Here is an 18,307-nt window from a genome sequence, read left to right on the forward strand (position 1 = left end):
TGGACCAGGATTATTTCTTCATAGGATAAATATTATACTGGACCCATTTCTCTGGGGGGAAACTTAATCTCGGGTCCGTTTTCCCCGGGGAGGGGTGTATACTACTACACCGTATAGCATCAAGTTTAGAACGTTTTAGTGAACGTTTCTTCGCCACCGTCCTGGCATTAGAAGTGAAAACCGGGGGTCTTCCGAATATGACGTTTGACACGATAAAGAACCTTCCACCCTCTGTGTCATGCATAGATCAAATTTTGTGGCACTTCATTCACCTAAAGCTGGTGGCGTCTTTACATGAACAAAAAAGTTTCGAATTGCTGTTGCGACATAAAAGATTCATCTTTCGAAATTCTGCTCCGTCAAGTAAATGTATAATTCTATATATACATGTGTATGTCATTTCGGCAAATGATGTGGTTGTTGTTGCTAAAAATATATTGATTTACAACGCTATTACTGCATTTTTTGCCTGATAGACTGCAATGAGTTTTTCTGTATGAATGTTTTCTGTTGATTAGTAGAGTTACGGTCTTGGCAGAGACTTCTTGTTACATGTACAAAAGTTATTTTCAGATTTCCCAGACATTATCATTATTCTGCACTATGTGGACATTTGGTCATAGACATTTGAATACTTCAAAATTAACTAAATGTTTTGCATTCATTTGTTTGTACAGAAAGCATCATACAACATGAAAAGGCGTTATAAAAGAATCAAATTAAAGTACATCATACAAAATTCGTGTGTAATCTTCGTAGATTTTCGTCCATGTAGATCTTGATAAAAAGAGGTCATGACCTCGTCAGGTTACGAAAAATGGCAGTGGAGTTGGGAATGATGAGGATTCTCCTGTTTGCTTGTCTTCTCGTTGGTGAGAAATTATTTTTCCAAACTTTACAGATTTTTCAAAAAATCTGTTTAGTTCATTACCAGTCTAAAGGATAAATTTGAGAAACCCAAGTACTAGTGTGATTTATAAATAACATTACGGTGTATACAATTGGGATCACTTTGATTGATAATATGCTATAGAAGTCAAATATCGTCGATATTCAATAGATTAGGAACTTTAGTGTATTTTCTATACATTTTCATGAATTAGGTGACATTTTGTCATTCCTGGTGCACCACAAAAGATGTCACTACAACTTTGAATGTGCCAACTTCTATTGTCATGGACATGGTCCATCTGTTTGTCATGGTTACCTTTGTCGTTGTATAGGTAAAGCATTATGCATTCAATATACCAATGAAAAGTCGTCATCACTTAAAATTATCATTTGTAACCGTTATAAGGTGGTATTTTCCGTCAGATACATACATGAATATATCTATGGCATGATAGATAATGGGAACTGGACTCGCAGTTTGGAACAAATTTAGCTGAGCTGCAAATTGAAAATGCAACAGTCAAAGACCAACTTGATTACTAACTCAAACTTTTTGGTCTTAGATTCTCACGGGACTGTAACAACCACGCCCATTCCCGTGTGCCAGAACAACACAGACTGTGCTTCCTATCCATGTTCAGACAGCACCTATCCCTACTGCCACGTTAATCCACAGATTTGTGGTTGTGCAAGTATGGTATCTTTAAACCTAAACGAAATAGATAGAAAGATAGAGAAAGGGAGACACGTGTCCTCTGTTTAGTATATATACATGTATATCATTAGATTTATACATGTACAGGTGCTCTCGTGGTTTGAGGTATACTAAGTAACTTCCAAAAGCATACAAATGTCGTTTTTGATATCTCAGACTTTCCTAGTTTCAAATTGGTGGATTCAAAAACATAACAAATAAATTCGTCAAGTGTACATGTTCCAAATTATACAGTAATAAAGAACAGAACGGTCCGGTTTGATAAGAATTGTTAACCCGACCCCAGAACTTTCAGTTTCTATACCACCACTATACTTTTCATGCAGCATGCCTAGAGGACCGTCACTGTCATTGCGAGCTCGGGGACACACCTGTCTGTTCTTATCATTCCTCTAGTCAGACACATCAGTGTCGATGTCAACATCCAGGTCGGTTGAAAGTTTTAACCAATTTTCAAAAATGACTCTTTACCCCCTTGTTATGTAAAATTGTGTGAGTTTGATGTTAAAATTATGCATTATTTTATTATTCCTTTTAAAGATATAAAATTTGTATATACACAAATATATATCCGTAGATACAACTTCTACGAGTACTACTACAACTACTACACGAGATGCCTACACAACAGCAAAAGGTAAAAATTGTAATGCGTCTTTAAACAACAGCGAAAGGTAAAAATTGTAATACGTCTTTAAACAACAGTGAAAGGTAAAAATTGTAATGCGTCATAAACAACAGTGAAAGGTAAAAATTGAAATGCGTCATAAACAACAGCGAAAGGTAAAAATTGTAATGCGTTTTAAACAACAGCGAAGGTAAAAATTGTAATGCGTCATAAACAACAGCGAAAGGTAAAAATTGTAATGCGTCTTGAAACAACAGCGAAAGGTAAAATTGAAATGCGTCATAAACAACAGTGAAATGCATTTTTAAACAATAATGGATGTTGTGAAAGTAGCAATATGTCTTTAATCAACAATGTAAGGTATAAATTGCACTGCGTCTTTAATTAAACAGCTACTTTAGACTCACGGTACTGAACTAGTGGATAGATCGGTGAAGTTATCTTACCGTATGTTATTATAACAGTTCCAGTGAAGCCGTGTCCCACATGCGACCAGAACCTCTCCTGTGAGTGGAACACAACTTGTGCAGAATCTGAGACGTGCATGATACAGTCCTACCCGGGATACAAGTTTACTGTACACTGTTCAAAGGTAACTGTCACATTTTATAAATTACTATATTAGGACAAGATGGCTAGAAATGTGGAATAAGAAAAAGAGTGTGCTAATATCATCATTTTGTAGATGAAGATAAATCACGACACCTTTGATTTTTTTAGGGGTATTCTACTTCGTCATAATGGCCGACTTCCTTTTCAAACATGGATAAAAATATAAATATCAGCAATATTTGTCTATTTATTTCAAAAGTCATCGCCTAGCTGAGTAGCTCAGTAGGTTAGCACGTCGACTTATGAACTGTAAATCGCCTGGCTGAGTAGCTCAGTAGGTTAGCACGTCGACTTATGAACTGTAAATCGCCTGGCTGAGTAGCTCAGTAGGTTAGCACGTCGACTTATGAACTGTAAATCGCCTGGCTGAGTAGCTCAGTAGGTTAGCACGTCGACTTATGAACTGTAAATCGCCTGGCTGAGTAGCTCAGTAGGTTAGCACGTCGACTTATGAACTGTAAATCGCCTGGCTGAGTAGCTCAGTAGGTTAGCACGTCGACTTATGAACTGTAAATCGCCTGGCTGAGTAGCTCAGTAGGTTAGCACGTCGACTTATGAACTGTAAATCGCCTGGCTGAGTAGCTCAGTAGGTTAGCACGTCGACTTATGAACTGTAGATCGTAAGTACGAGTTCAGCAGCTAGGGGTTTTTAAATTCTTTTCAGATTGCTTCTTACTAAAACTGCATTTTTTTTAATTAAATGAAGTAAATTTGAAAGTTTTCAATTTCAAACTATTGTTGTATATATTCTCCACTTTTCATCCATACATATCAAATTTCTCTGGTGTATCATACCTCCTTAAGAAGTCTTCAGTCAGTGGGTGCAACATTGCCAATTTCATTCTAGCAAACTTATCCAAGAACGTGATCTGTACACACTAGCATTATACGACATTACGTTAACTTTGAGATCAAACATTCACGTCCATGTGACCTAAGCGTGTACCCTGCATATGCACTCCTATTTACAATGTATACACGTTTCCCTCCGAATTTACCATATATACATGATCCTTCCAGGATTTACACGACAGAGGATGCTTACTCCTCCTAGGCACCTGATCCCACCTCTGGCAAATCCAGGGATCCGTGTTTGTCCAACTCACTATTTTGTATTGTTCATAGAAGTTATGAGATTGATCACTGTTCGTTATCTTCACCTTTCATGTATACATGGTGTTTATATATCTCAACTGATTCGATACTCAAGAGCTTGTTCTGCTTATGGTCAGTTTTTAAATCGAGGTAAGCTACTGACAAACAAGTTGATGGTGCAGGGGTTTCAACAGTCTCGTTTAAAGTCAGCATTTTGCAAATTCTATGGTCGTTTTAACGATCTAGTTTGCCAATACAACCTATCATTGGGTCAAATGCTGTCTGACGTGTTTCATACCGATTGTTAGACCGTTCTTGGCACACTGAATTTGACCAGGATAACTCCGTTTACCTTATCAAGATATAGGGCTCACGGTGGGTGTGACCGGTCGACATGGGGATGCTTACTCCTCCTAGGCACCTGACCCCACCTCTTGTATTTCTATGGGTCTGTATTTGCCCAACTCTCTATTTTGTATTGCTTATAGGAGTTATGAGATTAATCACTGTTTGTTACCTTCACCTTTCATACACGCTCCTTCGTCATTCTAGAAACAATATATAAACATCCCTTCATCATTCCAGAATTTACAATGTATAAACATCCCTTCATCATTCCAGAATTTACAATGTATAAACATTCCTTCATCATTCCAGAATTTATAACGTATAAACATTCCTCATCATTCCAGAATTTACAATGTATAAACATTCCTTCATCATTCTAAGATTTAAAACGTACATACACTCCTACCTCCTCAAATTTACAATGTACACACGCTCCTTCCCGGATTTACAATGTACACACGCTCCTTCCCGGATTTACAATGTACACGCGCTCCTTCCCGGATTTGCAATGTAAACACGCTCCTTCCCGGATTTACAATGTACACGCGCTCCTTCCCGGATTTACAATGTACACACGCTCCTTCCCGGATTTACAATGTACACGCGCTCCTTCCCGGATTTGCAATGTAAACACGCTCCTTCCCGGATTTACAATGTACACGCGCTCCTTCCCGAATTTACAATGTACACACGCTCCTTCCCGGATTTACAATGTACACACGCTCCTTCCCGGATTTACAATGTACACACGCTCCTTCCCGGATTTACAATGTACACACGCTCCTTCCCGGATTTACAATGTACACACGCTCCTTCCCGGATTTACAATGTACACGCGCTCCTTCTCGGATTTACAATATATACACGTTCTTCCTTCTTCCAGGATTTACAATATATACCCGTTCTTTCTTCTTCCAGAATATTTGAATTGAGTTGCCTTGTTTTGCAATCTTATGAAGCAGAATTTATTCAAAAGAAAAAATCTCTTGTTGTGGCCTTCAACCCGTTTAATTACATTGACGACGTTTTATCTATTAACAACATATGTATATTCAATGTATCCCACTGAGCACAAATTAAAAGACACTGCAGTCTTCCATTTTTGGATATTTTAACATCTCAAATTTATGACAAACGTGATGACTTCAGCTTCTCCATCGTCAACTTTCCATACTTATGTAGCAGTATTCTACTTATGTAGTAGTATTATACTTATGTAGCAGTATTATACTTATGTAGCAGTATTATACTTATGTAGTAGTATCATATTTATGTAGCAGTATTATACTTATGTAGCAGTATTATACTTATGTAGTAGTATTATACTTATGTAGCAGTATTATACTTATGTATCAGTATTATACTTATGTAGTAGTATCATATTTATGTAGCAGTATTATACTTATGTAGCAGTATCATACTTATGTAGTAGTATTATACTTATGTAGCAGTATCATACTTATGTAGCAGTATTATACTTATGTAGCAGTATCATACTTATGTAGTAGTATTATACTTATGTAGCAGTATTATACTTATGTAGCAGTATTATACTTATGTAGCAGTATTATACTTATGTAGTAGTATCATATTTATGTAGCAGTATTATACTTATGTAGTAGTATTATACTTATGTAGCAGTATTATACTTATGTAGCAGTATTATACTTATGTAGTAGTATCATATTTATGTAGCAGTATTATACTTATGTAGCAGTATTATACTTATGTAGTAGTATTATACTTATGTAGCAGTATTATACTTATGTAGTAGTATCATACTTATGTAGTAGTATCATACTTATGTAGTAGTATTATACTTATGTAGTAGTATTATACTTATGTAGCAGTATCATACTTATGTAGCAGTATTATACTTATGTGGCAACATCATACTTATGTAGCAGTATCATACTTACATGTAGGTAGCAGTATCATACTGCAGTATTCCATCATTATCTGCAGATGGTCTGTCTATTTCTCAACTGATTCGATACGCGAGAACTTGTTTTGCATATGATCAATTTTTAGACCGACGCAGTTTACTAACAAATATGTTGATGCTAAAAGGAGAGTTCAACAGTTTCGTTTAAAGTTAGCACTTCGCAAATTCAATGGTCGTTATAATTACCTAAATTGCAATATAACATGTCATTAGGTCGAATGCCCTCTGGCGTGTTTCATAACAATTGTTAGGCCGTTCTTTATTATACCTCCCGAACGAAGTTCTGGGGGGTATATAGGAATCACTCTGTCTATCTGGCTGTCCGTTCGTCCGTCTGTCTGTCTCCAGATTCGTGTCCGGGCCATAACTTCTTTGTTCTTTGACATAGGCATACCATATTTGGCACACAGGTGGATCACCATGAGACGATGTGTCGGGTACCTTCATGACCTCTATTTGACCTTGACCCTTGACCTTAAGGTTAAAATTAAAGGATTTTTTTTACAATGGATTCGTGTCAGGGCCATAACTTCTTTGTTTTTTGACATAGGCATACCATATTTGACACATGAGTGTATCACCATGAGACGATGTGTCATGTACCTTCATGACCTCCATATGACCTTGACCTCAAGGTCAAAATTAAAGGTTTTTACAATGGATTCGTGCCAGAGCCATAACTTCTTTGTTCTTTGACATAGGCATACCATGTTTGACACATGAGTGTATCACCATGAGACGATGTGTCATGTACCTTCATGACCTCCATATGACCTTGACCTCAAGGTCAAAATTAAAGATTTTTTACAATGGATTCGTGTCAGGTCCATAACTTCTTTGTTCTTTGACATAGGCATACCATGTTTGACACATGAGTGTATCACCATGAGACGATGTGTCATGTACTTTCATGACCTCCATATGACCTTGACCTCAAGGTCAAAATTAAACGTTTTTACAATGGATCCGTGTCAGGCCTATGACTTCTTTGTTCTTTGACATAGGCATACCATATTTGACACATGAGTGTATCACCATGAGACGATGTGTCAGGTACCTTCATTACCTCTCTATGACCTTGAACTTTGACCTCAAGGTCAAAATTGATTATAGGGTTTTGACATAGTCATACCATAAGACATGGGTGTATCACCATGAGACTATGTGTCATGTACATTCATGACCTCTTTATGACCTTGACCTTTGATCTCAAGGTCAATATTATAGGTTTATACCATGGATTTGTGTTCGGACTATATCTTCCATTTTCTTCTACAAAGGCATACTATATTTTTACACTCAGGAAAGAGGTAATTTATGCCTATTAACAACACCCTTTGGGAGATTGGGGTAACGGGGGGGGGTATTCTTAGTGAGCATTGCTCACAGTACCTCTTGCTACTGATTTTGACTTCGGATTAATCCGTTTACATGATCAAGATATGTAGAGCTCACGACGGATGTGACTGGTTAGAAGGAAATGCTTACTTCTCCTGGGCACCTGATCCCACCTTTCATGTTACCAGGGGTTGGTGATTCTGAATTTTATATTCTGTATAGGATTTATGAGATTGATCACTTTTTCATACACTCTCCTTCCTTCTAGCATTTACGGTGTACATGTATACACCCTCTTACCTGCAGACCTGTAGCTGTGATAGAAAATAATGTGCTATACCCAAGAGCTAAATATTTGATATCTAAGAAAACCAAACCCTACCGCAGAATTTTTTTCTGTATGCGATTGAGGTCTTACTTCGTTCTATCCCTGCATCGCTACTTCCTAATAAACAATAGACCATATAACAAGCAACATTGATTGAAGCTGAGCTTTTTTAAAACATTGGACTTTAATGAGTGTTTGAAAGTATGTCTCGGCACAAGTGTAATGAAAAAATATGTTGGGTCTAGTTTTCATCTTAAAACTTTGAGGTGGTGTGCAAAAATGCGGCTTCATGCTCAGAAAAAGTTGCGCTGTAAATTGTAGGTTGTTCATAAATCGTATGGGTCTGTAGCTCTCTGATATATTCCCCATGCCTACAGCTCTGCAGTTAACATGCTCTTTCCTCCATGTCCTCGTTTCGGGAAGAAGAAAAATAACATCTTCCATATTCCAATAAATACTGATGGACACATACGGCCATAAATTTGTAATCTTTTCTGGGATCTATTCAGAAGGAATATATTGTGTATATGTACATGTATCTATGCCCCTATATATCTATGGAATATACATGTAATCTGCTGTGATCTAACTTAATTACAAGACATAAATGGTTCCCACGTGCGCCTCCAGTTGTTGATCGTGTATCAGTCCAGTATATGCATCTGCTGAGGATCAGACCCGGAACCTATCGCACGACAGTCTTATGTTCTATCGATCACGCTATAGGGTATCCCTCTTAATAGGAATGTATACAACACCACCACCACATTCGTTAATCATTATTTTTCATGAGTGACATCTGATATTTTGATGTCGATATAACGATTTAAATTTTTCATCATTGCATTAGCAGAGCTTATTGTATAACAAACTTCATACTTTAAATTCTGCCTTGGTATGATAATCAATCAGTGTCTTGCTTTTTTGTGCAAAAAGTTTTTTTCTTCTTCAGCAAATGACCTTTATAGGGTTTATATCGATAATTTATCGAAATATCCAATTTATTTGGACACACTTCATTACTTGATTGACGTTACATGTATTTGTTGGTTTATAATATCAGTGCAATTTTTTTTCAGATACAAGATTGCCAGTTTATAAAAGCTGCTCTTCCTGCAGGAGAAATCTACTGCTGCAACGACAGAGAATGTTTAAGAAATTATCTCGGTATCTAACATTGGCATTATAAACTTATTCAGCAATTAATCTAACGACGAAAATCTTTGAAATTCAACCGAGCACAGTAATATTTTGTGTATGTAGATATATATACAGTTTTATCAACTTGCTTAATAATCCATTTCAAGTCCAGTCCTGCACTAGAAGCGCTGCAGATTATCTAAACAGACAATAAAGGTGTAAATTTCAACGGATAGTATTTACTAGGATTATCATTGCATATCTTGGTATACGCAATCTTATTACAATCTATGTCTATTCGAATTATAATATATTCCTTTTTTAATTAAAATGTATTCAATGTTTTTACCTGAGTTCGGTCCCTTCTATGTTGTAACGATTTGTTATCCTACCTGGTTGATTGTCATACATAATAGTCTCGATCGGGGCCTATTACCTGAGCGTCGTATACTAGACCATAGGTCACGGCTGAAAACATCTCGAGTTTTGTAAACAGAAAGTGAATTCGAGTTTTGGAACATGTTTGAATTTTTTCATGGATGTAAAATTAGAAATGTAATCAACACCTAAAGTGCCATTGTTTCACGAAATGGAGGAACCAGACGGGGAATTACCTGTCCATATTGATGTCCAGGAGCAACACAAGAAAGATGGGACCTACCATTACTCCTTTACCTACGAACGGGCCACTTTATACGAATTTCAGTTTGAACGTGCCCCCCATCCCGACCCTAAGGACCCGTGTTTCCGGTGCAACAGGCGAGTTCTACCCCATGATCAGGTCCGGGTGGATGTTGTATTCCACAAACAATGCTTCCGGTGTCGTATTTGTGGACTGTTGTTGACTATGCAGACATTTTACAGAAATGATGCCAACGATTCTTCGGATAAAGAAGTTTATTGTAAAACCCACGTGGGAAAGAAAATTAGACAAGTGAAATATGAGTGTCAACCGTTAGAGTTCGATATCGAGAACGCATCACACCACAGTCAAGTATGTTAATTGTTCTTTATTGTTGTTGTCTGCTCATCTGCAAAATAACCCCATAAACAAACTCCTCATTTTGAAATTATTTAAACTGTACTGTTTATCCGGTCTGTCCATTTTGATCTGAGATCACCTGTTGCAGTGGTCCACGATCTTACATTGTGTATCAGTTCTTCAATATACACAAGGTTTGTTTGTAGAGTATTGATTTACACGTCACACTAGGTATGCTTACTCACACTGATGTTAGGTCTGGGTTATTCGTAAAATACTTCAAACTATCTCGGTTATGACCTCGCTTTGATTATTGCTAATCTCTAGAAGAAGTCCTCTGGCCCATTTAAGGCTGTACCGTGCACTTCTACAATAACAAAATTTGGAGTGTTCTAGGAGTGCTTCAAATATTTTGAGAATGACACCTTATTTATTTATTTTTTGGCTTGAATACTGTTATATACACATTCTAAAATTAGCCAGGATGTTCATATCGATCGACAGTTGACACGTTTCTGTGAACATTTAGTTAAAAATCTGTATGATGTATCCCAATCTTCAGTCAGCGTTAGATCAGCACTGATAGTCCTCGGAATCTTGCTGCGGTAATAAAAGTGTCATTTATGACACAGTGAACAAAACAAATTACAGCCTAGTTAAGGGAAATTGGCCCACCGCGCACACACAGGCGCCCAATATGAAAAATATGGGGGTAATATGCCAACAATCTGGGCTTAATTTGAAAAATGGACATGTTCATAGTTCTGGAGAATATGGACGTTGTGAACAGAACGGTTAATTTGCCCTTTGTGTAATGTACGTTTAAATATATATATATATATATATATATATATATATATATATGCCTAAAAAGTGCTCCCAGTGTATTGACACGCTCATTACTGCAAACGTTCAGTCTGTAGTCTCGACGCAACCTACACGAAGGTGTAAATAGCCCCCGGATACAGAAACTATACAGATGGTTAAATATACTACATGAAATATCCCAAGTTGTATAACTTACGCCAGTTCAAAAGGTCAGCATTTGTTTCATTTAATGTAACTAATTACAGGTTCGCTTACGAGACAGGTAAGTCGGTCAGATTCTCACGACATCCGACGTTCGCACATTGTTAGGACCTAACAAAACCCCGAATCGTAGTTTGTAATTGGAGCGTAAAGAATATTTACTTCGGGATGGTGAAATATAAATCAGGATACAAACAATAATTCAGGAACATTAACATAGCAAAATAATTGTAGTTCTAATGCAAAACCATGATATATATTCAGTGAAATATTACATTTATTATATGGCTTTACAAATTATATACAGCTATAGATAGCAAGGTGTTTTAAAATTTCTATATCCTGGTCACGTGACTTTAAGCTTGCAACAGAAATCTGGGTGTTTTCACGTCTACGTCCATCAATACAATGCAACAGGTAAGAATTGACAAACATGAATAGTTTGATCACTAGGCTACTAACATTCATGCTTATAGAAATGAGATTTATCAAATGTTTAGTCTGGTAATCGGAGAACCATGTCAACAACACAATGTGTTGACATTTTTGCTAGTACAGAAATTGAGCATCTATAACTGTAAACAAGTGTGTCCTGTAAATCTTCTCTGAATAAGATGTTAGACAAAGACATTTATTGAATGATAAAACATTTCTTTTTTACAAAATTAGCTGAACAACATAAGATATGGTGAGTCATTACGCAGGACTAATCCAAAGCCAGTCCCAAGCCCCCGTACCCACAGTCCGCGAGAGGGAAGCCCCATAGGTACCCCTTTAGGACACAGTCCCTCAGGATCGAGTATGGTCAGCGTCACTCCCAGGACGATGAACGGAAGCACCTTCAATTCGCATTATCCAAACATGACTGATTTCAACACCACTTTTGGATCCACCCCCGGGTATAATCGACCAAGACCCGTGCTTCAGTCGTTCGAAGTAAGCAAGAATGGGGAAAATTCCATCTCACATCATAACAAAATACGAGAGACGTACATGTATCCTAACAAAATATACAATAATGAGAATTTGTACCATTAGAAAACTATTTTTTATCAATCATACCAGTGATATTAAATCTAGCATCCATCCACAGGTTTCGGAGTCACTATCATTCAGATCTTGGGATGAGGTATAATATGACCCAAGAAACAAAGTTTATGTCTTTAGAGATAGAAACAGAGACATTGTCATAATTACATGTTCTGCATTTCAAAAGGTGGACAGTTCACGTTCGTTTGCACATGGCTTGGAGAAGGGATGCACTAAGAATATTTGATAAAGATAATCGGATCATCATTGCTTTGGAAAGAATATGTGTAATGATCAGTATGTTTATTATATAGATCGACTAGTATTCATATTTGAAAGCATTTTAATTTAAGGACTTTGAAACCAGTGGTGTTTTCGAGGCACAGTCGGTATTGGAATCGAGGCACCGTGAGGAGGAAGAGAGGCTACAAAGATTCCTTTTAGAGGAGAGAGAGAAGGAAATGCGGAAACTGGACGACAGTATTGCTGTGGAGAAAGACAGGGCCGCTGCTGACCTCTTAAGTAGTTTTGAGCATATGTCAATGTCGGGATCTACCCCAAATCTCATGGCTGAAAGAGAGAGAATTGAAGATCACTTCCGACGCATGCGCGAAGAAAAGTTTAAAGTGATGATGGATAAAATTGCGACGGAGGAGAAAACTAGAACAGCCAAAATGTTGGATCGTCATGGGCAAGAAATACTGTTGTTGATAGCGAAAAAGGTAGTTTTCTAAAGTATATATGATTTTAAAAAGTATCAAAGAAAGCCAAGGTGGCTGTATGAATTATCCTAAATAGAAATAAGCTTTATTCCAGTCCCCAATTAGTGTTGGCTATAAAACAAGAGAATGATGGTTTTAAAGTATGACAGCTATTGATTTAATTTTTTTTATATAGATTCAAAAAATACATATTACAAAAAGCGTTAGCAAGTCACTTAGCTACATATTCTCCGTCTGTGTATAGGACAGGGAAATTGACCGGAGCGCCCTGTTTGACCACTCCATGAAGCCTCCCATAATTCCTCCAGAGACAAAAAAGGTTGATCTATACAAGTCACCAGAGGTGTTCAAAAAGCTGGACGAGAGGGCAATAGAGGTCAGTAACTTAAAGCAAAAGTCAAGACGATGACTGAACATAAACGTTTAGTAAGTGAAGAGTTCCTACATATTGTTGAAAACTGGAATCAGAAGATAAAACTCCTTTCCCTGCGCTGTTTCATTGAATTGCCATAAAAGCGATCTTATATCAATAAAATCAAAAGTATAAGTTTGACATCCATCTTTTGTTAATGATTAATGCAAAAAACAATGAATAAGAATTGTATTTGCTATAGTTCCATAGTCCCACCATGGCAATTGTAGTTCCATAGTCCCACCATGGCAATCACGTGCCCTCCAAAACGTGTCACAAAGCTGTAACAGAGTACACAATTTCGGCGACTGAAATAATTAGATAATAGTATTTCATACTGCAGTTTATAAACTATTAATCTTGCATATAAGTTATAACTCATTTAGATTTTCACTAAATTTTGTCAGAATATTTGAAGCTCTTTTTGAAATATTCGAGAATCAATGTTTATAAAAATTGAATATTCGTAATTAGTTTGGGCCCGCCGTGGATTCTGTAATTTCACTTGTACCTAAACTGTATTTGCAATGCAATTGACATCCTGTAACTTTTATCAAATAACATTTTGAAGTTAAAAAACTCACCTCACGAAAATAAATGTGTCAAACATTTTCAAGAGAGAAAATTATCCCTTTTGTCATTACTGATATTCTTCGCAACCGGCGGTCATTTTTGAAGTCCACGATTTAGTCATACCGCTCCTTTACAATTGTTTTTAGTGAAGTGCGTGTTTTCCGTCTTGCATTTCAAACCTCTCCAGAGGCACTCCATTTTCTGTTTCTAATTCATTTTATGATATGCTAAACGACATATTGTAAAAATTTGAAGCTCAATTACTAGACCCTGGCTTTGTTTTGTGACATACTTATACGATTTGTGTATTTGCAGTTAGCCAACAAGGACTACGGCAATTTCACAGAACTGGTGAAAGACTTGACGAGAGACTGTCAGACAGAACTGGAGAAAGTCAGGTACTTAGCTGCATTATACTGTAGACCATTCCTTCATTTGTTTATTGAAGTAAACAATGCTGCAATATCTAATGTCACATATTGCTAAAAAAAAAACAAAAAAAAAAACCTTTTATATTACGAAAAACTCCAAGCGGTCATCCAAGTTTTGCAATGAACCCGGACTGGACGCAATTTTTCTTGTGAGGACCAGTGACCAATTCAAAATCCATTCCCATGAATCCAACATTAACTTTATTTATATTTAGTGAGGATTAAAAGTTTTTAAAACTACTTTTTCATAATGATTGAAGAAACCCACATCTCTCGTCATCATAATTCATAATTATTGAATCACAGATAATAATGAATATCAAATCTGGTCAGACAGTAATAATTACTAATATCAACCGGGTGCCGTGAAGGCAAATTCATGAATAAATGATGTAAGTTTTTGTTCAGCATATGTTGCCCTATGAGCAACACGTGAACAGCCAGAAGAACAAATTTATTGATAATAATCCGTATACTAAGAAATCGATGGGGATTAACTAGTGCGCATTTCCAGCAGCCATTTTCTAAATCACCAGGGAGCATGGATGTCACTTTCATAAATATTCACTTCAACTCCAGACCCGTTATGACAACTTTTCACATCCTCACAACAAGGTGCTATATTTTGACAGAAAGTGTTAAATACTCTTTCCTTTCTGAATTAATTTGGACTGGGTCACGAACAGGATAAAAACTGCGTTATAACTAGTCACAATTGCTAATTTAAGCATGGTCTCACGAATATTGATGAAGCTAGGTATTTGATGTGTGCAATGGAGATGTTGAATCATCGTTAGTGTTTGCTCATGTATAATCACGCATAAAAAGTGTTAATCAGAAAGTTATAATCAGACGGTGATCCTGCATTCTACTTTCGATTTCTCACATATACATGTTTATCAATTAGTGTTTCAGCAGAAATCTCTCTTTGGAAAATACCGGTAGTTTTCTTCTATAATTATCAATTATTAAAAATGGAAATTTTAATATGCAATCTCTTTGGGATTAATTTTTCTTGCTTCTTTCGCAAGGATTATCAACTATATTAAATACTTTACGTGCACATGCGAGCAATTTTCCAAACATTTCTGGTCGTCCATTTATAGAAAAAGCAGGATGTTATCATTACTCTATGGATTCTATGAAGTTGTTACTGATCAACAGAATTATTTTTTTTCTTCACATCTTTAATTATCCGATCTTTAGTTATCTAATCTTTAACTATCCCTTTCCATACTTTTCTATTTGGAACACAAAATTGCATACACTTTTAATTTTTCAGGGTAATTTTTCGATGGGTTATTGCGAAAGACCTAGGTAAACACAACGTCAAAGAAATAGTGCGGCCAAATTCTACAGCTTCCCTTCTGCGGGGAGTGAGAACTGGAAAGGAGACCTACCACCAACTGTTCAAAAAGCTCTGCAAGTACGGATTTTTTTTCTATTGTAATTTTAAAAGCTCATCTATTTATTACTTGTTTGTTTGTATCTTGTTTTAAGTCCCATTGGAGAATTTTCAGTCATATAGTGACGTCACCTGCTCTAAGTGAAGTGCCACAAATTTTTAATTAAACATGGTGCTCATGACCATTTTATCGTCATAAAACCTACCATGACACGATACTTCAGCATTCTGCAGGAACATGGACACGATTTTGGTACCGAAATATTTAGATATCTAATTGGTAATTTGATTTAAAAAACTGACGCAAAATCTAAACTTTTCATTTTCAAATCAAGGCACGAGCCCAGTTTATGTTTACATGTCACGTGACTCAACTATCAGCACGTCGCCAAAGTTGACGGCTTCCGTGAAAAAAGCTTTTATAACAAAAATTACTTGTTCTTTCATCTTTATTCTTGCTCCCTTAATTGATTTATCATTAACATATGTCGAAGTGTAGAATGCTTTTGACATACTTTATAGAAATCATGGTGTTCTCACCTCTGCACGTGGCTTGCTGGCTATGACAAGCCTGTTGACAAACGCGATTTTGGGAGCCGGATTTTATGTAAATACAAAGTATATCCGATGAAAAGATGTTTTTTTAATCCACTTATTTTCAAAAGGTCTTAATTTTTATTACAAAACACTCTCAATTTCAATCGATCAAAAATCGTGTCCATGTCCATTTAAGGTCAAATTGCCGTTGGTTTAGCTAAGGAACACTTATACTAAACGTCTTGGGTCAAACCTGAGAGTAGACCTTCCAGTTACGAGGCAAACACCTTAACAAGTACGTCACCGTGACCGGTCTATGCACATGTATAAATTTTGCCCTATCATGTTATGAAAAAAAAGTATGCCGGTAAGAGCATGTGGAATTATAGTTGTATGTTGGAAATATGAAATCTATACCAATTGATATTGTGGTGCACTCCACAGAGTCTACACAAAAAATGGAACCGTTTATAAAAGTTTAATATCTATGCTAAATTTATGTTTGCTCATATGTTAAAATGTGTCAGGTAATTTTCTTGTGATTTTCTAGTTTTGCTGGTCTGCATTGCGAAATCATCCTTGGTTACTCGAAGGGCGCCGGATACAAACCTGGAATGCGAATGGATGGAACGTCATTTCGAAATTCGTGGACAGCTGTTTCCATAGACGGAAATTGGCGGCTTGTCAACTGCACATGGGCAGCACGTCACGTGACTGGACACAAAGATGACCTGCCGGAAATTTTCTTCAAGTATGACGAGTTCTATTTTTTGACCGACCCCGAGGATCACATTTACCAACACTACCCTGATGACTCACAGTGGCAGCTAATTGACATTCCATTGCCTTTCTCAGAGTTCCTCAATTTGCCTGTCGTAAAATCACCCTTTTTCAATTACGGACTACGGTTTTACTCTAATTACGGTGCAACATTAACAACAGATTCCGGAATGGTTGAAGTTCGTCTGATTTCATACAAGATATTAGGATTTGGTCACGTATTGGAGTCCTACGATAAATCTGTTGATGCAAGATCACTTGAGGGCCGTGTACTTCTTCGCCACGTGAAAAACGAAGCCATATTCACCATTAACTTGCCGAAAAGAGGACTGTATTATTTTTCAATTTACACAGGCGACTATTGGCACTCAGATTGTCTGGAAAGTGCTGCATCATTCTTAGTCAACTGTACAGATAGCATGGGATCCCCCTCCCCACCGTATCCCCCCGTACCATTTTACGGACCAACGCCCATGATGGAAACTCTCAAAATAGAGACCAGTAATCAGCTCGACCCGCTGATTGTGTCAAATGGGGAGTCCTTAGACATTAGTTTTAAGCTTTCGAAAGATATCAAAGTTACGCACACGTTTCAATACTTTGATGCTACTGATGGTTCGGTTTCGGACATAGATCGTTATGTATTCCTACGCTCGCGGACGGATACTGGTGCAACGTACATGGTCAGGTGTCCGAAAGAAGGATATTACATCTTTTCGATGTATGCAGCAGATGAGAGCAATGAAACATTAGACTGTGTATACAGATACCTAGTCATCTGTCAGCAAGCAAACCAAGCAACTAATGTGTTTCCAAAAACTTATCACAAATGGCAACGGTGCACATTGCATGAGCCGGTGTACGGGGACCTCATGACGAACAAGCGCTATTCTTTCCGCTTAGATGTTCCCCAAGCGGTCGAGGTATTTCTGGTCATTGGAGATATCTGGCATCATCTCAAACGGAAGCTGGGATTCACTTGGGAGGGGAATATCAATACGGGGAAAAATCCTGGAACCGCGAAAATTTACGCTAGATTTTCTGTGGATCGCGACGCTTCCCTTTTCTCTCATCTGCTAGACTACGAATTAATCGAGGATGCTGAAACAGAAATATAGTCTAGGGTTTACAATGTAGGGCTATTCACTTTATTTATTTGCATTTAATGACTACATGTATTTATCATGCTATAGATGTTGTGATTTTGTTAATGCTCTGAATTTTATGAAATTTACTATATACGTTATATTGTGCTGCGGTGTTTAGTCATAAACAGTTGTCTCATTGTTGTGTGCTTGATCATCCACGTGCTATAAAAGTTTGATTTCCCATTGATGATTTATGAATCAATAAATGCTTAAATATTA

The 18,307-nt window shown here is 37.0% G+C and overlaps 2 protein-coding genes across 5 annotated transcripts; both read left to right on the forward strand.

Annotated features, from left to right (window-relative positions):
- The first annotated feature begins 812 nt into the window (after window positions 1-812).
- On the forward strand, window positions 813-9,384 carry LOC125674619 (fibropellin-1-like). 2 transcript variants are annotated; one of them, XM_056165806.1, is made up of 8 exons: window positions 813-872; window positions 1,104-1,223; window positions 1,455-1,583; window positions 1,933-2,034; window positions 2,184-2,243; window positions 2,699-2,826; window positions 8,980-9,067; window positions 9,208-9,384. In XM_056165806.1, the coding sequence occupies exons 1-8, from the start codon at window positions 818-820 to the stop codon at window positions 9,252-9,254; spliced, it is 729 nt and encodes a 242-aa protein (XP_056021781.1). In that variant the 5' UTR covers window positions 813-817; the 3' UTR covers window positions 9,255-9,384. The 2 variants fall into 2 exon arrangements, with proteins under 2 accessions (XP_056021781.1, XP_056021784.1); XM_056165809.1 differs by lacking the exon at window positions 1,933-2,034.
- LOC125674611 (hillarin-like) lies at window positions 9,384-18,307 on the forward strand. Of its 3 annotated transcripts, none has more exons than XM_048911833.2 (7): window positions 9,384-10,034; window positions 11,721-11,987; window positions 12,434-12,802; window positions 13,047-13,178; window positions 14,103-14,185; window positions 15,501-15,644; window positions 16,711-18,307. In XM_048911833.2, the coding sequence occupies exons 1-7, from the start codon at window positions 9,630-9,632 to the stop codon at window positions 18,056-18,058; spliced, it is 2,748 nt and encodes a 915-aa protein (XP_048767790.1). In that variant the 5' UTR covers window positions 9,384-9,629; the 3' UTR covers window positions 18,059-18,307. The 3 variants fall into 3 exon arrangements, with proteins under 3 accessions (XP_048767790.1, XP_048767811.1, XP_048767800.1); XM_048911854.2 differs by lacking the exon at window positions 9,384-10,034 and adding an exon at window positions 10,881-11,059; XM_048911843.2 differs by lacking the exon at window positions 9,384-10,034 and adding an exon at window positions 11,076-11,468.

Source organism: Ostrea edulis, chromosome 1, assembly GCF_947568905.1.
Source record: "Ostrea edulis chromosome 1, xbOstEdul1.1, whole genome shotgun sequence".
Taxonomy (NCBI): domain Eukaryota; kingdom Metazoa; phylum Mollusca; class Bivalvia; order Ostreida; family Ostreidae; genus Ostrea; species Ostrea edulis.